Raw genomic sequence first — 22592 nt, 5'->3', positions numbered from 1 at the left:
AAATCCACCTGCCCCTGACGGTCAGAGAAATTATATCTTATACGAAACCGGTCCCGCTAAAACCTAAATGACTTAAAGGTCTCCATAGTAGACAAATTTCAACACAAAATCTATAAACAAAATAATTAATTAAACAATAGCTTTATACAGTAGATGCATTATGAATGATTAAAAGTACAGACTGACATGCTTTCCTTTCTTTTTATAAAAGTTGTAAGTAGCCAATCTGTCCATAAACAAGGCCTCTGTTTGCGTTGTAAACAAGCATCCGCTAAATGCTAAGATTATTTTCAGTGGTGATTGTTGTAAGTGGCCACCAGGTGTCAGTAAAGAAATCTGATTGTTAAACACTCTGAAGCTTTAAAGAAAATCGTTTCCGGCAACATCGCTCAATGTTTCGGTTTCAGCAGATCGACGGTCCGTGTTTCTGGAGTGTAAAGTGAATTAAATCTGCACACAGCTGATTGTGGAGTGACTCCTACTTTTAGGTAAACAATTATCATCTTATTAAATTGAGAAGAAGTGAAAACATTAGTAACATTACATCCCAGTGAGATGAACAAGAGCGTGGTGGTGTATTACGAGATTTGGGTTCGAATCTCAGACATGATTTGCTGTGTCTGAGGGAGGAGGGATGGTCGGAGCCCTAAGATGGATTGGCGACCTTTCATGGCTATTCTTGCTTTGCGCTCCCCGGTAGAACCGGACCCGCTGCGACTATGACCGGGATATGGTATCTCTAAAACTGTGCACGAGGTAAAGTGATCAAGTGTCCAGTGTCTTGAGTCCAGTAACTGTAAGTGCTTATTGATTTTAAATGGCATGTGCAACTGGTACAGTACAATACATAGGGACAGTGGTATTCAGTGGGTAGAGCTTTGGGCTATCAACTGAAAGGTTGAGAGTTCGAATCCCAGCTCTGCCATGCAGTTACTGTTGGGCTGACCCTAAGCTCTGACCCCAGCTTCCAAACAAGCTGGGATATGTGAAGAAAGAATTTCATTGTAATGCACACCTGTATATGTCTATATGAGAAATAAAGGCATTCTATCTCTATTCTGTGACTGGGATTTAATATCTCTAAAACTGTGCATGAGGTAAAGTGATCAAGTGTCCAGTGTCTAGTGTCCAATAACTGTAAGTGCTTATTGATTTAAAGTGGCATGTGCAACTGGTACAGTGCAATACACTAAGACGGTGGTAGCCTAGTGGGTAGGGCTTTGGGCTGCCAACTGCTCTGCCATGCAGTCACTGTTGGGCCCTTGAGCAAGGCCCTTAACCCTCTCTGCTCCAGGCGCACTGTACAATGGCTGACCCTGCGCTCTGACCCCAGCTTCCAAACAAGCTGAGATATGCAAAGAAAGAATTTAGTTGTACTGTACATCTGTATATGTATATATGACAAATAAAAGCATTCTATCTCTATTCTACTCTACATACTCAATCAGTGATCCCACATTTAGTGACAGTGGAGTGAAAAACAGTTGATTTATCAAATGAAATCACCAGAGTGAGGCAAAACGTTTTCCCCCCATTTATTTTCATGTTTCACCACTGCTTTATCCTGGTCAGGGCTGCAGTGGGTCTGGTTTCCACCCAAATCACTGCAGTAACACACCCCGACATGACACCTATCCGTCATAAGATTTTTATGCACCTTTACTATAAGCTTGTTTAAACTGATGTTGTTTTTTTGTTCCAGATGCCTGATGTTAATCCAAGTGGATCTTCTCCTCCACCTGTGAGTGGAAATGTTGAAGATCCCCACCGTCTGTTGAAGCTTCACTCAGAACTGCATCAATCAGAGGAACAAGTGATACGTTTGCCATACAAAGTGAACCTCACTGGGACTCGGTCTGTGCCACCACCTCATACTGAACACGATGTGGAGACTGAGGAGGTGAATGACAGACCAGCAGGATTATCTACAGAAAACCTTAGTGTTTATGAAACAGTTTCAAACAAAAGCAGAGATGAAGTTATTAAAGAAATTAGCATCAGCAGCACAACTTTCATCGGTCCGACATGTCGACCACAACCAGCGTTCGAGGATGAACTGAGCGAGTTTTATAAAGAGCTTGAGCAGATTAACAACCAGGACACTGTTGATGGAGACCAAGGAGGTCATGATGGTATCCCTCAGGCCTGCATTCCCACAGTCAAGCCTTCGTCTAGAAAAGAGACTCAGGGAAATAATCACAGGCATGCCTACAGACCTTACCCACCAACTAATACCCATGCTGCGTATCACAGGGACAATGGGAACGCTCAGCGTTGGAGGTTGCCTACACCTGATATGACATTCAATAATCCAAACTCTTTTAGCTATTCAAAACAATGGCAGCCTCCCCCACCTAGGCCTCCTTATGGCCCACCAAGCTTCCAATTTCAGGGACCACAGCATGAGTTCTCTCCCCCACCACCTCATTTTTTTGCATCCCCTCCACACTTTGAGTCTCAGGTGAACCACTTAAGGGATGTTGAGAGCAGCAGGTGGAGCTCATGGGAAGGGACCCAGTTTCCTGCTGACAAGAGATCAGACTGCACTGACTCAGTTACACAGTATGGAAGAAACCCATCAGACTGGCAGCAATATGAGGGTCATCATGAAGACCAACAGCAGCGTAACAATGACACTTCTTTGGTTTTAATTTTGTTGAGAGGACTTCCGGGATCTGGGAAATCGACTCTGGCCAAGTGAGTTTCAAGAACAATGTGCATTTAAGGTTTAAAGACATTCCTTTAAGGTTATATATCTTAGGATGCAAATTTATTTTACCTGATAAGTGTATACTATAATTCAGCCGAATGTCCCATTAAGATATAAAATACGTCACAGTTTCAGGGTGCACTGATACGTAACATCCCAGAGTTTCTCATTTGCATTCAGGTCTGGGGAATGTGATGGCCAGTCAATGACAACAATGCCTTTGTCATATGGGGCCAATATTGTCCTGCATCAGGTCAGGGCACACTGTACCAGTATAAGATTTGACAGTGACTCTGAGGGTTTTATCCCAGTGCTTAACAGCAGTCAGGGTACACATAGAGGTTTGTGTGATTCGCCAAGGATATTCCTCCCCAGACCATCACTGACCCACCACCAAACTGGTCATGTTGGATAATGTAGGCAGCATAGTGTCACCATGACATCTCCAGACTCATTCATATCTGTGACACATGCTCAGTTTGAACCTGGTCTCATTTGTGAAGAGAAAGGCTTAACAGTGGCAGACCTCATGAAGACTGTCTGATAGTTTGGTCAGAAACATGCACACCAGTCCATCAGCTGTTGGACCTGATGGGATCGGACATAAAAGACTTTTTTTTTTAAATGGCTTCTTTTAAGATTTAAAAATTTCTGAAAAGCATAAAGTTAAAACATCTGTTGTAATCTTAACCTCTTCAAACACCTTTCTTGTAATAAGAATGTTATAAAAACATACAAATGGCACGCCTTAGAGATGGCTCTAAGTACAGAGCTTATAATGGCGATAAAACACAACACAACAACAACAACAACATCAGCTGTTGGAAATCAAGATAGACTATGTAGAGAGTATGAATATGTTTTGTGATTATGTCGTTTTAATGTAATATGTTGCCACTTGGAATCATTCATAGTGGAAGTGATTGTTGCATATGTTTATCAACTGTTCTTTCTAAAACAATATGTCTGTTCTTAGGGAACTAATGTCCACTGGTCCCAATGGGCTCATATTAAGCACAGACGACTACTTCTACCACAGAAATGGCTACTTCTTTCAACCCGCTCAGCTCGGAGATGCCCATGACTGGAATCAGAAAAGAAGTATGTCAGTGCATTTAAATCCATTTATTTGTACAGTGTAGGTACCTGCATAGTGCTGAGTAAATAAATATAGCCTTAAAGCAATCAAGATTTCAAGAAAAAACTTTAACCAGCTGCAGAGTTTCAAATTTGGAGGTAATATATAAATCAGATGCAGAATAAAGACACAGGTGAATTGTTTTGTTCTTTAATCCGATCTGCAAGTTTACAAATGTGGTGCACAGCATGAGCAGTAAAACGAACATCAGGGGTTATAACAGGGTGAAGTGGTTATTTGGGGCTATATGCACCAACGGGTGTGTACATTCATGTGCCAAATTAGGTATGCAAACTAGTATAATCCTGTGCATCGACCCCAAAACATTTTTATTGGTCGCAATATGCTAGTTAATATGTACAGTAAACTCTGACTAATAAAGGTAAATTATTGGTCAAAAAAATTTGAGAAAAAAGCAGTATGAAATGAATCAGAAACATGTGTGTACATAATTGAATAAGGATTCTTTGTACAATTTCACATGTATGGTGACCCAGTCATTGTGTCAGCACTGTACTGTTGTTCTATAGAGCTCTTAAACAGCTGCTTTGTGATTTATCTTCTAGCCAGAAAAGCTATGACTGAGGGCCGCTCGCCTGTCATTATCGACAACACCAATGTTAAGGCTTGGGAAATGAAGCCATATGTTGCTGTGGTAAGCTACTTTATTACAATTTAATAAGGATTGTTTAAATGAGTACCGTTAATTTGACTCATGATTAAGCAGTACTGTGCTTTTTTTGACTAGTAATTTACAACAGCAAAGTTTTGGGAAATAAAGGCAATGCTGTGCATTTTTCAGGCCTTAGAAAGTGGATATCGAGTGGAGTTTGCTGAACCTGACACCAGGTGGAAACGTGATCCTGTTGAGTTAGAAAGGTAAATCTTTTTGTAGACTTATTTAAATGTGCAAACACTGTAATGATTTTTCTGGTCAAACATTGAAACGAAGCATTATTATTAAGTGGAGGTGCATTTGTGAGATATTGCATTACCACCACAAGCTACACATTTTCTACTGAATTTCTTTTATACTTAATTGCCCATAAATTGATTGTTTTTGTCCATAAAGCTGCATTAAGTGGTTTCCTTTACAATAGGTTATAATAGGAGAAAGCCATTAGTGTTTTTAGCCAAAGTTTATTTAGTATTTAGATTTGGTTGTGCTATTCTACTTACAGTAATTAGAAATATTTTTTATAGTTTTAAGTTTAGGATTTTTTTCAAAGCTTGTATAGGTGTGAATGTTTTATTATGTGTCTCTCAAAATAAATTTTACCTTAAATTGTTTAACATAATCTAATATAAAATAGTCATGAAGACAAGGTTTATTCTTCAGTTTCATTATGTAAGGTTTTTAAAATAAACATTAACCATTTTTTTTTTGAAAATCACAATAAAATATAGATATTCACCATATTCAAGAAAAAAAACATCTATAATAAATTATATGTATGTAATTTTTAAGTTTTAATTTGTTCAGGCTGGTGATATGTATAATGTGACCTCAGATTAAGAGCAGTGACTGTAAATCGATTTTTTTTTGTTTACTTTAGAGAAAACTTTGTTTTACATTGTGCACACCTCTGTTTTGTGTCTTTCACCAGGAGGAATAAGCACGGGGTCCTGCGGGATAGTATAGCAAAGATGTTGGATCAATTTGACTTTCCAGTTAGTGTGGACATTGTGATGAACTCCACTAAGCCTTCCCATAAACGCAAACAGCATCATTCCAGACTACACAGATGAAAAAATATGAACAGATGATTTTAAATTTGATAAAAATGCTGAATTGTAATAATTTTTTTAAATAGTTGTATTTATAATGAAATTTTACACTTTGTATTAATTTTTATGTATTTTGGACATTTCCCTTTTGCACATAAAACATTAATTAAACCTTTATGAGCTGTGTCACCTCTTTTTATTGCTTGGATGAATCGTAATCTATCCAATAATTAGATTTATCAAGCCATCAGTAGTACTAATACTAAATGTATGTAGACTCCAGATAATGAGTTTATTGGACATTGTATTCCAAAACCATTAATATGGATTTATATACATTAACATATGTAGCATATGTATGTAATTTAATACTATGAATATGCTTTAGAATGCATTAAAGTGCTTTTGGTTTGAATGAGGCTCGGTGTATGCAGTACAGTGTGTGACAGCGAGAGATCTTATAGAACCAGCAGAGGTCGCTGGTACTCCATCCTTCTCACTGTCTACAGGCGCTGTGGTCCGGTCCTGATCTGTGTAAGTGCGGGAGTGAGACAATAAGTGATGAAGTGAGTGAGTTATGGTGTGAGTTAATAAGTAAGAAGGTGAGTGAGTGAGTGAGTGAGGAAGAGAGTTGATGAGAAAGTGAATGTGAGAGTGAGAGTAAATGTGAGAGTGAGTATGAGGGGAAGGGAGGAGTGATGAGGAGGAGGGGGAGATGGAGTAGAGGGAGTGAGAGAGTGAGAGAGTAAATGTGAGAGTGAGTATGAGGGGAAGGGAGGAGTGATGAGGAGGAGGGGGAGATGGAGTAGAGGGAGTGAGAGAGTAAATGTGAGAGTGAGTATGAGGGGGAGGGAGGAGTGATGAGGAGGAGGTGAAGGGGAGGTGGAGGAGGAGGGGGAGAGAGTGAGAGAGTAAATGTGAGCGTGAATGTGAGAGTGCGTATGAGGGGGAGGGAGGAGTGATGAGGAGGAGGTGAAGGGGAGGTGGAGGAGGAGGGAGAGAGAGTAAGTGAGAGTAAATGTGAGCGTGAATGTGAGAGTGCGTATGAGGGGGAGGGAGGAGTGATGAGGGGAGGGGAGGTGAAGGGGGAGGGGGGAGAGTGAGTGAGAGTAAATGTGAGCGTGAATGTGAGAGTGAATGTGAGAGTGCGTATGAGGGGGAGGGAGGAGTGATGAAGGGGAGGTGAGTGGAAGTGGAGGAGGAGGGAGTGAGAGAGTAAATGTGAGAGTGAGTATGAGGGGGAGGGAGGAGTGATGAGGAGGAGGTGAGGGGAGGTGAAGGGGAGGTGGAGGAGGAGGGAGTGAGAGAGTAAGTGAGAGTAAATGTGAGCGTGAATGTGAGAGTGAATGTGAGAGTGAGTATGAGGGGGAGGGAGGAGTGATGAGGAGGAGGTGAAGGGGAGGTGGAGGAGGAGGGGGAGAGAGTGAGAGAGTAAATGTGAGCGTGAATGTGAGAGTGAATGTGAGAGTGCGTATGAGGGGGAGGGAGGAGTGATGAGGAGGAGGTGAAGGGGAGGTGGAGGAGGAGGGAGAGAGAGTGAGAGAGTAAATGTGAGAGTGAGTATGAGGGGGAGGGAGGAGTGATGAGGAGGAGGTGAAGGGGAGGTGGAGGAGGAGGGAGAGAGAGTGAGAGAGTAAATGTGAGAGTGAGTATGAGGGGGAGGGAGGAGTGATGAGGAGGAGGTGAAGGGGAGGTGGAGGAGGAGGGAGAGAGAGTAAGTGAGAGTAAATGTGAGCGTGAATGTGAGAGTGCGTATGAGGGGGAGGGAGGAGTGATGAGGAGGAGGGGAGGGGAGGTGAAGGGGGAGGGGGGAGAGTGAGTGAGAGTAAATGTGAGCGTGAATGTGAGAGTGAATGTGAGAGTGCGTATGAGGGGGAGGGAGGAGTGATGAAGGGGAGGTGAGTGGAAGTGGAGGAGGAGGGAGTGAGAGAGTAAATGTGAGAGTGAGTATGAGGGGGAGGGAGGAGTGATGAGGAGGAGGTGAGGGGAGGTGAAGGGGAGGTGGAGGAGGAGGGAGTGAGAGAGTAAGTGAGAGTAAATGTGAGCGTGAATGTGAGAGTGAATGTGAGAGTGAATGTGAGAGTAAATGTGAGCGTGAATGTGAGCGTGAATGTGAGAGTGCGTATGAGGGGGAGGGAGGAGTGATGAGGAGGAGGTGAAGGGGAGGTGGAGGAGGAAGGGGGAGAGAGTGAGTGAGAGTAAATGTGGGAGTGAATGTGAGCATGAATGTGAGAGTGAATGTGAGAGTGCGTATGAGGGGGAGGGAGGAGTGATGAGGAGGAGGTGAGGGGAGGTGAAGGGGGAGGTGGAGTGGAGGGGGGAGAGAGTGAGAGAGTAAATGTGAGAGTGAATGTGAGAGTGAATGTGAGAGTGCGTATGAGGGGGATGGAGGAGTGATGAAGGGGAGGTGAGGGGAAGTGGAGGAGGAGGGAGTGAGAGAGTGAGAGAGTAAATGTGAGAGTGAGTATGAGGGGGAGGGAGGAGTGATGAGGAGGAGGTGAGGGGAGGTGAAGGGGGAGGTGGAGTGAAGGGGGGAGAGAGTGAGAGAGTAAATGTGAGAGTGAATGTGAGAGTGAATGTGAGCGTGAATGTGAGAGTGAATGTGAGAGTGCGTATGAGGGGGAGGGAGGAGTGATGAGGAGGAGGTGAGGGGAGGTGAAGGGGGAGGTGGAGTGGAGTGGGGAGAGAGTGAGAGAGTGAATGTGAGAGTGAATGTGAGAGTGCGTATGAGGGGGAGGGAGGAGTGATGAGGAGGAGGTGAGGGGAGGTGAAGGAGGAGGTGGAGTGGAGGGGGGAGAGAGTGAGAGTAAATGTGAGCGGGAATGTGAGAGTGAATGTGAGAGTGCGTATGAGGGGGAGGGAGGAGTAATGAGGAGGAGGTGAGGGGAGGTGAAGGGGGAGGTGGAGTGGAGGGGGGAGAGAGTGAGAGAGTAAATGTGAGAGTGAATGTGAGAGTGAATGTGAGAGTGAATGTGAGAGTGCGTATGAGGGGGAGGGAGGAGTGATGAGGAGGAGGTGAAGGGGAGGTGGAGGAGGAGGAGGGAGAGAGTGAGAGAGTAAATGTGAGCGTGAATGTGAGAGTGAATGTGAGAGTGAATGTGAGAGTGCGTATGAGGGGGAGGGAGGAGTGATGAGGAGGAGGTGAGGGGAGGTGAAGGGGGAGGTGGAGTGGAGGGGGGAGAGAAAGTGAGAGAGTAAATGTGAGCGTGAATGTGATAGTGAATGTGAGAGTGCGTATGAGGGGGAAGGAGGAGGTGAGGGGAGGTGAAGGGGGAGGTGGAGTGGAGGGGGGAGAGAGTGAGAGAGTAAATGTGAGCATGAATGTGAGAGTGAATGTGAGAGTGCGTATGAGGGGGAGGGAGGAGTGATGAGGAGGAGGTGAAGGGGAGGTGGAGGAGGAGGAGGGAGAGAGTGAGAGAGTAAATGTGAGCGTGAATGTGAGAGTGAATGTGAGAGTGAATGTGAGAGTGCGTATGAGGGGGAGGGAGGAGTGATGAGGAGGAGGTGAAGGGGAGGTGGAGGAGGAGGAGGGAGAGAGTGAGAGAGTAAATGTGAGCGTGAATGTGAGAGTGAATGTGAGAGTGAATGTGAGAGTGCGTATGAGGGGGAGGGAGGAGTGATGAGGAGGAGGTGAGGGGAGGTGAAGGGGGAGGTGAAGGGGGAGGTGGAGTGGAGGGGGGAGAGAAAGTGAGAGAGTAAATGTGAGCGTGAATGTGAGAGTGAATGTGAGTGCGTATGAGGGGGAGGGAGGAGGTGAGGGGAGGTGAAGGGGGAGGTGGAGTGGAGGGGGGAGAGAGTGAGAGAGTAAATGTGAGCATGAATGTGAGAGTGAATGTGAGAGTGCGTATGAGGGGGAGGGAGGAGTGATGAGGAGGAGGTGAAGGGGAGGTGGAGGAGAAGGAGGGAGAGAGTGAGAGAGTAAATGTGAGCGTGAATGTGAGAGTGAATGTGAGAGTGAATGTGAGAGTGCGTATGAGGGGGAGGGAGGAGTGATGAGGAGGAGGTGAAGGGGAGGTGGAGGAGGAGGAGGGAGAGAGTGAGAGAGTAAATGTGAGCGTGAATGTGAGAGTGAATGTGAGAGTGAATGTGAGAGTGCGTATGAGGGGGAGGGAGGAGTGATGAGGAGGAGGTGAGGGGAGGTGAAGGGGGAGGTGGAGTGGAGGGGGGAGAGAAAGTGAGAGAGTAAATGTGAGCGTGAATGTGAGAGTGAATGTGAGAGTGCGTATGAGGGGGAGGGAGGAGGTGAGGGGAGGTGAAGGGGGAGGTGGAGTGGAGGGGGGAGAGAGTGAGAGAGTAAATGTGAGCATGAATGTGAGCATGAATGTGAGAGTGAATGTGAGAGTGCGTATGAGGGGGAGGGAGGAGTGATGAGGAGGAGGTGAAGGGGAGGTGGAGGAGGAGGAGGGAGAGAGTGAGAGAGTAAATGTGAGCGTGAATGTGAGAGTGAATGTGAGAGTGAATGTGAGAGTGCGTATGAGGGGGAGGGAGGAGTGATGAGGAGGAGGTGAAGGGGAGGTGGAGGAGGAGGAGGGAGAGAGTGAGAGAGTAAATGTGAGCGTGAATGTGAGAGTGAATGTGAGAGTGAATGTGAGAGTGCGTATGAGGGGGAGCGAGGAGTGATGAGGAGGAGGTGAAGGGGAGGTGGAGGAGGAGGAGGGAGAGAGTGAGAGAGTAAATGTGAGCGTGAATGTGAGAGTGAATGTGAGAGTGCGTATGAGGGGGAGGGAGGAGTGATGAGGAGGAGGTGAGGGGAGGTGAAGGGGGAGGTGGAGTGGAGGGGGGAGAGAGTGTGAGAGTGAATGTGAGAGTGAATGTGAGAGTGAATGTGAGAGTGCGTATGAGGGGGAGGGAGGAGTGATGAGGAGGAGGTGAAGGGGAGGTGGAGGAGGAGGAGGGAGAGAGTGAGAGAGTAAATGTGAGCGTGAATGTGAGAGTGAATGTGAGAGTGCGTATGAGGGGGAGGGAGGAGTGATGAGGAGGAGGTGAAGGGGAGGTGGAGGAGGAGGAGGGAGAGAGTGAGAGAGTAAATGTGAGCGTGAATGTGAGAGTGAATGTGAGAGTGAATGTGAGAGTGCGTATGAGGGGGAGGGAGGAGTGATGAGGAGGAGGTGAAGGGGGAGGTGGAGTGGAGGGGGGAGAGAGTGAATGTGAGAGTGAATGTGAGAGTGAATGTGAGAGTGCGTATGAGGGGGAGGGAGGAGTGATGAGGAGGAGGTGAAGGGGGAGGTGGAGTGGAGGGGGGAGAGAGTGAATGTGAGCGTGAATGTGAGAGTGAATGTGAGAGTGCGTATGAGGGGGAGGGAGGAGTGATGAGGAGGAGGTGAAGGGGAGGTGGAGGAGGAGGAGGGAGAGAGTGAGAGAGTAAATGTGAGCGAGTAAATGTGAGCGTGAATGTGAGCGTGAATGTGAGCGTGAATGTGAGAGTGCGTATGAGGGGGAGGGAGAGGGAGGCTCGTGCTTGCTGGATTGGTGCAGCCGCAGACAGAATTGGCGCCATTTTGAAGCGGACAGCAGCAGCAGCAGCAGCAGCGGAGTCTCACAGATTCACACAGTGGAGACAGAACTGAGTGCAGCCGTTTATCAGGACCAGGTACCGCTTCATTAATCACATACCAGTTTGTATTCACGCCTGCTGTGCTCAGTATATAAAGTTAATTTAAATTAATGTGCATTTGTTCGGTATTTAAGGCGCTATTGTAGAACTCGTTGTCTGGTAACTGTACGGTTAGCCGCTATGCTAACGGTGCTGCAGCAGTAATAATGTCTGCTCTGGGTTTTACGGATTTGTGTTTATTGGCTGGTTGTTATTTAAACACTTTAATTCAGATTCTCCCGGTTTTATTGATCTTTGTCTGGTGTGTTTGGGCTTATTGTAATGTATTGTTTTTGCAGCGAGGTATTGCTTTTGACGGTTGTTTGTCTTAACTAGCTTTCAGTTAGCATGCTAGGCTAGCTGTTTATCTGAAGCACCAGATAGAAAAGCATCAGTCATAACCTGCTCTTGTATTATTAATGCATGAGTTTTGTATATTTTACTATTCTGGCAAATGTTTTCTTGTGCACATAAAGCTAAACTAGATGAAATCGTGTTGGATCTCTTGTATATTGATAATGTTGATGTGCATTGTTGTGAATCGAATATGATCTAGCTGTCATTATCACCAGCCCGGCCAATCTGTGTCACTGCCAGCTTGTTTTATGTCATTTTTCTTGTTGTAAGCTCAATAAAATAGAGGATCGATTTAACTATGTCTGCGTTTGTAGCTTTTAGTGTCTTTTTTTTTTATTCTGTTGATTTGTATAATACTGTAATTACATCATGTCTGGAGTATAACAGTCCACTGTTTGAGAATGTCACATCTGGACAGTAAAATTAGAATCTTTTATTAAGGCAGGGCACTCTGTATTACAGATTTTATCACAATACAGTGATTTTAAAAGGTTTTTCTGCTTTACTGATCATTGTCAGATTTGTAAAAACCAAACCATATTGACATGACAGATCTGCTGCACCCATTACTGACAAACCTTCCTCGAATCCTGTAGGTATAAAATCTCTCTCTCTCAGTGGGTAGCACTGTCACCTCACAGCAAGAAGGTAATGGGTTCGATCCAGTTTGCATGTTCTCCCCGTGTCTGCGTGGGTTTCCTCCGGGAGCTCCGGTTTCCTCCCACAGTCCAAAGACATGCAGCCAGGTTAACTGGAGCCAGGTTAACTGGAGATACAGAATTGTCCATGACTGTGTTTGACATTGAACTTGTGAACGGATGAATCTTGTGTAATGAGTAACTACTGTTCCTGTCATGAATGTAACCAAAAAGTGTAGAACATGACGTTAAAAACCTAATAAATAAATAAGTATATAAATGTATAATACAGGAATTACATCATGTCTGAAATATAACAGTCCACTGTTTGTGAATGTCAAACATCTGGACAATAACGTTGAGATTATTTATTAAGGTAGGGCACTCTGTATCTGTATGTATTACGTATGTATATCGTATATATCATTACCAGATTTTTTTTTAAACCAAACCACATTGACATGACAGATCTGCTGCACCAGTTACTTACAAACCTACTTCAAATCTTGTAGGAATAAAATCTCTCTTTGTTGTGCTTCCTCATCTCTCACTCAGGTTGTACACCACAGCCCTAATCATCTAGCCTATACTGCATTATACAAAGTATATTGTCCTGTTACCCAGCCCCACGGTCTGGTCTTAACACCCGACGTCATACTAGCCCCTTAAGGGTGATTTTGTTTTGATATTGTAATATGAATTATATGTTATGCTTCTGATAATAAAAAACTCTCGCTGGACCACAAGGTCAGTAATTGGCATTCTGTGTTTGATACAGATTGAACCTGGTGTAATGAGCAGTGTTTCAAAAATGTCTGTTTTGTGTAATCTGTCATGTCAATATGGTTTGGTTTTTTTTAAAAATCTGACAATAATCAGTCAAATAGAATTTTTTTTTAAAATCACTGTATTGTGATATTGTGAACTGTAATACAGAGTGCCCTGCCTTAATAAAAGATTGTAACTTTATTGTCCAGATGTGTGCCATTTACAAACAGTGGACGCTTATACTCCAGTCGTGATGTAATTTATGTTTTATACAAAACAACAAAATAAAAAAGACATTGAGAGCCACCAGTACAGACATATTTAAGTTTATTTACAAATCTATCCCGAATCCTGTAGGTATAAAATCTCTCACTCGCCCTAATCATCTAGCCTTTGTTGCAATATACAAAGTATATTGTCTTATTACCCAGCCCTACTTGTCTGGTCTATAAACCCGACGTCATACTAGCCCCATGAGGATGATTTTGTTTTGATATTGTAACATGAGTTATATTTTGTGCTTCTGATAATAGAAACTCTGGCTTTTTGTAAATTGTATCTAGACCACAAAAAGTCACAAAGTCAATAACTGGCACTCTATGTTTAACACAAAATGAACCTGGTGTGTTTTGAGTGTTTCAAAAATGTCTATCCTGTGTAATCTGATATGCTGGTGTGGATTATGTCATGTCTTGGTTAGAAAGCCTATTTTGGGGCATTTATGTAATTTTGGTGATTATTCAGGGAACGTAACATTATTGCTGCTGGACAGTCCGGTTGGCATCTTTTCATATGATGCTTCAAACTATAGAAAAATGTCTACCAGTTTAAAATTGACTGACTGTACAGTTTGGGAGCATGACAGTAAGATTCTATTCATACAGCAGTTTTCTGGAGTCCAGGTCTGTATCCCAACTGAGATACGATGGCATAACTCCTGACGTTTTTACCTCACATAGTCAAATGGCATGCTATTGAAGTAAATGTAGAGCAAAAACGTTGTTTGTATTTGAGCAAAGATGTTGGTAAATTATTAGTGTATTATTGCCTTTTAAAAAAGAAAAACCTAAGTGCCAGACAGTGATCTAGTTTTGTGACTGTTTTGAGAGACAATGGACTCAGAAGTGTTTCAGGTTATGTCACCTGCATGATTTATTTAGCGTTGGCTTGTCATGATTCTGAGATATAACAAGTACATGCCTTTAAAAACTGATTTGTGGATTTGTCTTTTTTGTTAATCAACAGTGTGAGCAAGGTAGGGTGGGTCTTAAATAGCTACAGAAAAGGCAGACCAAGAGCTATTTTTACTGCACAGTTTTATTTGATTTTTTTCCCAGCTTCTAAAGTTAACAGCCTCTCAGATTAGAGTCCAACTGAATGCTTTAAAAAAAAACAAGCAGCAGACAAATCTCAACTTTATTAGTTTAGACAAGACTGTTTGAATTAGGCTTCATATGAATAGCTGGAAGAAATCCACCTCTGAGGGAGCCAAATAAGAAGACGAGACTTGCTTGGGCCAAGGAACACAGGCAGTGGACATAAGACCAGTGGAAATGTGCTCTTTGGTCTAAGTCCAAATTTGAGATTTTTGTTAGATGCAGAGAAGGTGAATGGGTGATGTCTAAACGAATCTGCATCTCTACAGTTTTATTTCACTCTTACCAACATCAGTTTTGCTCCAGTGTGCTGGAAGTAAACACTAAAGAATTAGACAGTTAGAGACTGTGGGATTCAGACTGGTGAATACTTGCTTGATATATCACGATCAGACATCAGATGTGACAGATTAACCAAAGGGACCAACACCACACATTTCCCTTAATCTTATAACCATATGATTAAAAAGAGTTTTTAAACTTTATAAGCCAAGACAGGCTTTGTTGACGCTTCGTTGGTTAACGAAGAACGTAACATGGCAAACATGACAGTGATATAGAACAGTAAAATTAACCTGAACACTGTCGGCCAATCCAGTTCAGCATTCAGAATGTAGGTATAAATGTGCAGTGTTTAACATGCAGTTACATTCCTTAATGCTTTTATTTTTATTTGATATTTGTTTGATATAAGTTTAGATTAGAGACTCCACAGAACTGGCTCTTGCACACAGAAGGTGGATGAGAGTGCATTTCAATTTAGCATTCTTACTCTGTACAGATAAACTGTGATCTCAACTGGCACCAGCTGCTGAAATAGAATTTTTATGGCATTTTCAACTGACAGCATCACTCAAACAACATCTTTTCTGTCAGTTATCGGTTAACCAGTTAATCATTAACAACCCCACATAGAATATTAGAGTGGTTATTTAGAACGGTTGATAAATGAGATAAATCTATGATTCGTGTGTGTATATATATATATATATATACACACAAGTTTTTATTTTTTTATTTTAGCTTTACTTATTCATACATCATATCATTATCACATCATTATTATTAAAATATCAGATAAAATAATCAGATAAAAATGTTATTTCATGATTTATTTCCCAGTCCCCTGTCTAATTGTTTTAAATAGTAAAAGCTTTCACTAACAGCCACTTAAGTAAACATGCGAACAGTTCTTTAGGTAAACTGTAGTTCAGTTTATGAAGAAAGCACCTTGGTTTAAAACTAGCTTTTATGATTGCCCAAACAGTGATGAGCGCTTGGTTGGTGCAGGCAGCAACACTTTGGGTGATAAGAAATGGCCGCAGATTGGATACGTGTTCAAAAGCCGCGTGTGGAGATCCGGCTTTCCTTTATCAAATTGGGAATTTTGCACACGGCAGCAGATCCACAATCTGGAATTGAAAATGGCTAGATGGGGAGATAAAGGGGGTAAATCCAGGAAAGAAGAACTTTAGTGATTCAGCAGATCACTGGTCTGAAATAAAATTTAAGTGTGACAACAACAATCTTAATTTGTTTTACTGTTCCTTCAATTTAGCTGCCTGTTTTAATGCTGGTTTTTATTGACAAAAGCTTTAATGTTGTGCAGTCAATATGTTACCTGGTTTAAATTTTCAAGGAACCAATAAAATGACCGTCTCAAACCTTTTACTGACCATTTTAACAATGTTAATACATTGATATACTGCTTGTCTTGCACTAATTGCTAATTTACTGCTCTCTCTTACTGAGTGTGTGCTACACATCATCTTAAAAACGTTATGTAAATGGAACAGTTTTCTTATTACAGAACACACTAACTGGAGAGCATGGCTCACTCCAAGAATCGAGCCACAGATGGCAAGATCACCTACCCGCCGGGGGTGAAGGAGATCTCTGATAAAATCTCAAAGGAGGAGATGGTGCGGAGGCTTAAGGTAAAGACCCATAATCAAATCTAGCCTTTTTCTAGTCAAAATGACTCACTGTTTCACAGTGATGTGCCTTTCCTTTTATGTTACGAGATAAATAATATAATAACTCTCAATGCTGTTCTATTGTAGATGGTGGTGAAGACATTTATGGACATGGACCAGGACTCTGAGGAGGAGAAGGAACTGTACCTGAATCTTGCCCTGCACCTGGCCTCAGATTTCTTTTTAAAGCACCCAGATAAAGATGTCAGACTTCTGGTGGCCTGTTGTCTGGCCGATATTTTCCGCATTTATGCACCAGAGGCGCCCTACACATCACCAGAAAAGTTGAAGGTATAAGATCTTTAAGAGAAATGTTAATGTGACAGTGTCATAAAACTATTGTTACCCTGTGTACGTTTATTAAACTCTTTTTGTGTGATGCCTCGAGTTAAGGTTAGACTTTACTGAGCTTATCTAGAAACTAATGAACTAATGCTTTAAGATTCCAGTCGCTTTTTGGATAGCATTTGTCGTAGTAATGGGCTGCTAAAGCCTAAAGCTTTGTCAACTAGAAACAGTAAAATGTGTTGCTTTATGGTTGTCAACTAATAGTATTTAGTTATCATTTTTACGTATTTATGCATGCATGTTTTTCTTTATTTTGGGTGCTCCTGCATACTTTTTAAGACACTTGCCACAGTGGTGCAGATACTGTTTCTGTTCAGGCATGGTTTTTATGCCGAAAGCTTGCTCTGATGCAACCCGACCGGCACTGAGAGTGCACTTACAAGTGTGCCTCCATAGGCTGTTTGGCTACCCCCGACAGCGGTCGTGGGGTTGTGTTTATAACAATTTGACTAGTTGACATGCTCCTGTGCTTCCTTATGTGGTCTTTGTATTTTCTGAAGCCTAAGTAAAGTTGGTGGTGATTTAAAAATGTTGTACTAGTTTCACTTTTGCTAGTCTAGTGCATCACTATGAGAATGCATTTAGGATTTACAAGCTTATTTTGAGGCCAAAGAAGATTCCTGTTTCAGCATAAAAGACTGAGAATGTTTTTAGTGCTTTTGTAAAGAACGAGTAGCCTTAAATCAAGAGAACTGAATGTGTTACGCTCGTGTGTCTGTCCTCTTCTTCTTCCAGGATATCTTCATGTTCATAACTCGACAACTAAAAGGATTGGAGGACACTAAAAGCGCTCAGTTCAATCGATATTTCTACTTACTGGAGGTATGTGTCACAATTCTCTTTTTTTCAATAAGCAATGTGCTGGCTGCTGAGCAGTGTTACCATTATTTAATCCCTCCTCTGTTGATCCTGACAGAATATCGCCTGGGTAAAATCTTACAACATCTGCTTTGAATTGGAGGACAGCAATGAAATATTTACTCAACTGTACAGAACGCTGTTCCAAGTAATCAAGTGAGTCTCTCCTCTCGCTCTTAAATTGTGCTTGCTTGTGTGTGTCGTAGCATAATGACTTTGGTTTTGCAATGTCGTTAATGCGCACATCAGCCCGCGGCCGCTGCATCCTCCTGGCAGTCATAATTCAAAAGGGCAGGACCGTAATTTACTGCGCACTGATGTAAATGGAAAGCTCTGGCTTATTTATTATGTTGTAATGAGCTGTCAGCCCACTGTCCTCTGATACTTTTATTCTTTGGCGGTGCTGCCCGGGCCCCAGGTGGGGCTTGCTCATCGGGCATGCTCTGTAGGAATCTTGTACTTGGTTTGTGTCACTCATTCAGCTGAAAATGACCTTGCTAAGAGAAACACTGCAGAGCATTAAAAATGCAGATGTTTCCTCCTCACTCATGGGTTGTAGTAGGGCTGGGCGATATGGATCAAAAATTATATCTCGATATTTTTTTCTGAATGGCGATATACGATATATATCTCGATATTTTTTTATTCCATAAGGTAATAACAAAAAGACACTTCTGAGACAAAGCTACATGTTCCAATTTTTTTACAGGCACTTTTATTAATATTCATGCTGGGGAAGCTTCACACAAGAATTATTTTTCCTTAAAAAAAAAAAAAAAAGAGCTATTCTAAGAAAAAAAGAAAGTTGTTTTCTAAGGCATCTCCTGTTGTCTAATGTGAACTACAAATATATTGTCTGGCCCTTTAAGAATGTTAAGTGTACTATAGGGCGCAGGGAGCGAGTGTGTAGGGAAGATGTCGGAATGACACGGTCTCCGGCTGAGCTTGTGTGACATTAAAAGTAAAACCCCGTTAAAGTAAACCCCTCGTTAACCCCCCACCCCCCCCATGTTTGGACTTTATACATTATTTCATGTATATGTCGCCACAACATTAACATTTACATTAATATTTTCTTTTACTGTATAGAACTCAGTTCTGTAATACAGGCAGAACTAATTGTACATGTTACTGTGTAACTATTACAACATTTAATGCATTTTAATCAGCGTTCTTCTTCATGCACTTTATTATTATTTAACAGCTTTATTTGCTGTTTAATTGCTGTTTGCTCCTTGTTTACTGCAGAGTTAGTTCATGCAATTTAATAATGTTTGGTTGTTTATTGGCCGACAACAAGAAATACTATAATAGAAGATAAATAAATAAATGACGTGTCGGACGTCGGGCGATCGTCCAGTATAAACTAACACAACCACGTACAACATCCAGTACAGAAATCACTCCCCATAATGTTTGTTTTTACAGATAGAGCAAATATATGCACATCACATATACAAACACAAGAGTCAGAACAACAGGAGACGCACCGTTACGTTATTATTACTTTCTCAACACTTAATGTGAAGTAAATACGTGCATGTCAGCGCGTGCATGTGCTTGTGTTGGTTTTTGAAACGAATAACGACTCGTTTTCTTGTTTTTTAACTTTGGGATTTGAAGTGAAAAACGAATGAAGGTACACGGAGCTGGAACCTTTTATCTGGACTTGTTTTCGGCATTCTCTACAGAATACATTATTCTGCTGCTCATCTGACACTTTGAATTCGAACCATCTCCAAATAATTACAAAATTAGTCATTATTTTTCTTTTTAGTAAGCAGCTCCTCTTCGATAGCTTCTGTCACGTCTTTATCCGTCTCCATGCTATCGCTGCCTGCAGGACTTACTGGTGAAGCGGTGGGGAGGGGGGAGTTGTGTTCAGTGAGGGAGAGGGGCGGGGCAGGTGAACATGTGCAGAGACAAACTGGGAGAAGAGAAAGACGAATCGGATCTAACTGGAACGTAACATCTATATCGATATATGCGATATTGTCTTATCTTATATCGCGTATGAAAATATATCGATATTTTATAAAATCTCGATATATCGCCCAGCCCTAGGTTGTAGCACCTGCAGAAAATATTTAACAGGCTTAATGCGATCAGGGTTGTCAGATTTCTTTAAAGCTGTTATCCACCCAAAATGTAGTTTTAATGCATGGGTTTTTAACTAATTTTGTACACCTGTATGTGTTTTATTGTCAGGCTTGGTGCATCCCTTACAGAAAGAAAAACAAAACGCTATTTAGAATTCAGTCTGTGACCCAATGATTAGGATTAAACCCTCATCACGTCATAGTTGGTGGCAACATTTAAGACATTTAGCAGATGCTTTTATCCAAAACGACTTACAATTGAGACTGAATACAGTGCAAGCAATTGAGGGTTACTGGCCTTGCTTAAGGGCCAAACTGTGGTGACTTGGCAGTGGTGGGGCTTGAACCAGAGACCTTCTGACCACTAGTATTTTAACCACTGAGCTATTGCTGTCTGTCATTTCAGTGGTGGTGGGTTAGCTCATTAGACTGCTGCGACATCCAACTACCTGTTTTAAATGAATTTAAAAGCCATGACAATCTGTTTTTGATTTATATATTTTCCTGAAAAGACTTGCTGCTTATGCTAAAAAGGATATCTGGTATTTGTGTGTTTTTACAGCAATGGGCACAATCAAAAGGTGCACATGCACATGGTGGACCTGATGAGCTCGATCGTCTGTGAGGGAGACTCAGTCTCTCAAGAACTTCTGGACACCGTCCTAGTCAACTTGGTTCCAGCACACAAGGTATAAAGCCTTAATATTCGAATAGCTTTTACGTCGGTTATGCCGTTTAGGGGGAAAAAGCTTTTGCTCATACTAAATATTTAAATTTAATTCATTATTTTATTTGCAGAATCTGAACAAACAAGCGTATGACCTGGCCAAAGCTTTGCTGAAGAGAACTGCACAGGCCATCGAGCCCTACATAACGAATGTGAGTGGGTCGTACTTCTCTTTAAATGATCTAAATCATTATTTTTGTGTATTAAATGCTGAACAAGCTTGTGCTATAGTCTGACCCTAACCTCAGGTGACCCAGCCACAATTTAAGACGTTTGTTAGACAACAATGCGTGGTTTTGCTTGCCCACGTTCATCATTAGTTCCCATTGGAGCAGACAGCAGTGTGATGTGCTGCTGGTCTGCTCCCCACAGTCCTCATTAAAAGCACACAAATGTTACAGTGAGTTGGTGTGGATGAAGTGATGGGACTGCAGACTGGAACATTGTGTAGATTGGTCTCATCAGTGACCACAGACTGATTTATTTATTTATTGTACATGGATTACTGTTAACTGCAAGAAAGTACCACTAAACATAGCTGAACTTTGGCTTAAAAGGCTTTTTGATGGTTCTTAGAGGATTGTGAGGTTGAATTCCTTAACTTACAGAAAACTCGTCTTGGGTCTTCCAGTAGGGATGGTAAGAGAAAAAAAAATCCACATTTTCACTCACATAAATAATTCATCTCTGACATTTAGTGACACCTGAGATTTATTTCTACACAAACCTCACTGACTTGGGGATGTTGATCTTGGCCACTTACCTTGTGATGGTAGGTTCTGTATGGCTATAGATCAGGTGACGATTAGGTGAATACAAATTGTATTTCTGTGACATACATATTTTTCCTTTAAGCTGCTTCCTGAATAGTTTTGGTCCACATTTATGATTCGGCACAGTTGTTACACCGGTTGCCCTTCGTGACTCAACCCTCCTTATTATTATTCTGGCTTGGAATCAGTACTGAGAGTGCACTGACGAGAGTGTCTTCCAGTGGCTTGGTTGTTTGCCCACCCCCCAAAAAAACTCCCATCATATCCAATATGCGATGTTATATCAGTCCTCCAACAGCTTCTTACATGCTGTTTGCTGTTACACATTAATCATGTAGCTCTTGTTTTTGCACACAAGTTCTTAAACTCAATCCTCTAATGATTATTTGCTCACAGTGAGGTTTTTCAAAGGCCATTATATTTACATAGTACTGCACATTCTACATTGTGACAAAAACAATAATGCCAATTCATTCTGCGTAAAGCACTGAGGCGGAGCGGTGCAGAAATGCACTAATGTAGAAAATATAATGTGTCCAAGAACATAAAATGCTTGTTTTTCTGCTAGAATGCTTTTTTTAACCTGATGTATTGTTAAAGATCTCGCTGTTCTCCATTATGGCTGCTGGACCGAAATGGTTTTGACTAACTGGCTTTGTGGGTTTTTTTGTTTTTTTTGAATGAATGCCCAAAACACAACAGAGGAAGACAAAGACTACATTTGGCCAATACATTAAATGAATGGCTGTGTCTGAGAGGGAAGGGGGGCATGGCTGATGCCCTGCGATGGATTGTCATCCTGTCTGTGATATGTTACCACATTGTGCCCAGTGATTCTGAGGAAGCCTGATCCACTGTGACCCTACCCTGACCTGGATAAAGCAGTGGTAGAATGTGAAAATGATAAAGATACGAAACAACAGCTTGCTTCAATGTTGGTATCTAACTGTCCAAGTGATAAATTTTAGGGTTGAAGCTGCAATAAAATGGGTTCTTGGATGGGCAGCGTGAAGTTGCTAACAGTGATGGATAGTGACGTTTGAAGTGTGGATGTGTTTTTCTCAGTTCTTTAATCAGGTGCTGATGCTGGGGAAGACGTCCGTAAGTGACCTGTCAGAGCACGTGTTTGATTTAATCCTGGAGCTCTACAACATCGACAGCCATCTACTCCTGTCTGTTCTGCCTCAGCTTGAGTTCAAACTGAAGGTAAAATAAGACTTTGAGTTCTGTTCTCTAATAGGCTTACATCTGGTGCCACGCATGCCTGCCAACATTTTCGTTTTAGTATACACTCCATGGCCATTTTATTAGGAACACTGTACTGATGCTCAGCCACCAACCTGGCGAGGTGTCCACACAAACACTATTGGCTGTGTTTGAGGGAGGAAAGGTTGGACAGGGTGTGATATACGATCTGCAGCACAAGTGCGCGTGTCACCTGTGGGAGTCACCTGGAGCCTGGATCTCCATACATGATACGACGCAGATCAGACATGCCGGAGA

The 22592-nt window shown here is 42.2% G+C and overlaps 2 protein-coding genes across 3 annotated transcripts in view; both read left to right on the top strand.

The window, feature by feature from the left end:
- Window positions 1–413: 413 nt before the first annotated feature.
- On the top strand, window positions 414–5751 carry n4bp2l2 (NEDD4 binding protein 2-like 2). The gene is made up of 6 exons (XM_063016769.1): window positions 414–488; window positions 1703–2697; window positions 3687–3811; window positions 4415–4503; window positions 4651–4727; window positions 5456–5751. The coding sequence occupies exons 2-6, from the start codon at window positions 1703–1705 to the stop codon at window positions 5595–5597; spliced, it is 1428 nt and encodes a 475-aa protein (XP_062872839.1). The 5' UTR covers window positions 414–488; the 3' UTR covers window positions 5598–5751.
- A 5250-nt stretch (window positions 5752–11001) lies between these two features.
- The window catches only part of pds5b (PDS5 cohesin associated factor B), a 33353-nt gene continuing 21762 nt past the window's right edge, over window positions 11002–22592 (top strand). The window contains exons 1-8 of one of the 2 annotated variants that reach the window (XM_063016408.1): window positions 11002–11166; window positions 16119–16245; window positions 16372–16575; window positions 17368–17454; window positions 17549–17646; window positions 20152–20278; window positions 20388–20468; window positions 22155–22295. In XM_063016408.1, coding sequence (XP_062872478.1) covers window positions 16138–16245; window positions 16372–16575; window positions 17368–17454; window positions 17549–17646; window positions 20152–20278; window positions 20388–20468; window positions 22155–22295 — 846 coding nt within the window. In that variant the 5' untranslated portion in view covers window positions 11002–11166; window positions 16119–16137. Of the gene's footprint in view, window positions 11167–13753; window positions 13835–16118; window positions 16246–16371; window positions 16576–17367; window positions 17455–17548; window positions 17647–20151; window positions 20279–20387; window positions 20469–22154; window positions 22296–22592 lie in introns of those variants that run through there. The other variant, XM_063016409.1, reaches the window with a different exon arrangement.

This window comes from Trichomycterus rosablanca, chromosome 20 (genome assembly GCF_030014385.1).
Source record: "Trichomycterus rosablanca isolate fTriRos1 chromosome 20, fTriRos1.hap1, whole genome shotgun sequence".
Taxonomy (NCBI): Eukaryota; Metazoa; Chordata; class Actinopteri; order Siluriformes; family Trichomycteridae; genus Trichomycterus; species Trichomycterus rosablanca.
The sequence above is the reverse complement of the archived record's forward strand: the minus strand, read 5'-3'. Positions and strand labels throughout refer to the sequence as shown.

Excerpts from the sequence above, each read along its gene's own strand:
- n4bp2l2 (XM_063016769.1), top strand. The coding sequence starts at position 1,703 with ATGCCTGATGTTAATCCAAGTGGATCTTCTCCTCCACCTGTGAGTGGA. Across the intron at positions 3,812-4,414 it reads TGACTGGAATCAGAAAAGAA|CCAGAAAAGCTATGACTGAG; the intron begins GTATGTCAGTGC and ends TTTATCTTCTAG. Across the intron at positions 4,728-5,455 it reads GATCCTGTTGAGTTAGAAAG|GAGGAATAAGCACGGGGTCC; the intron begins GTAAATCTTTTT and ends GTCTTTCACCAG.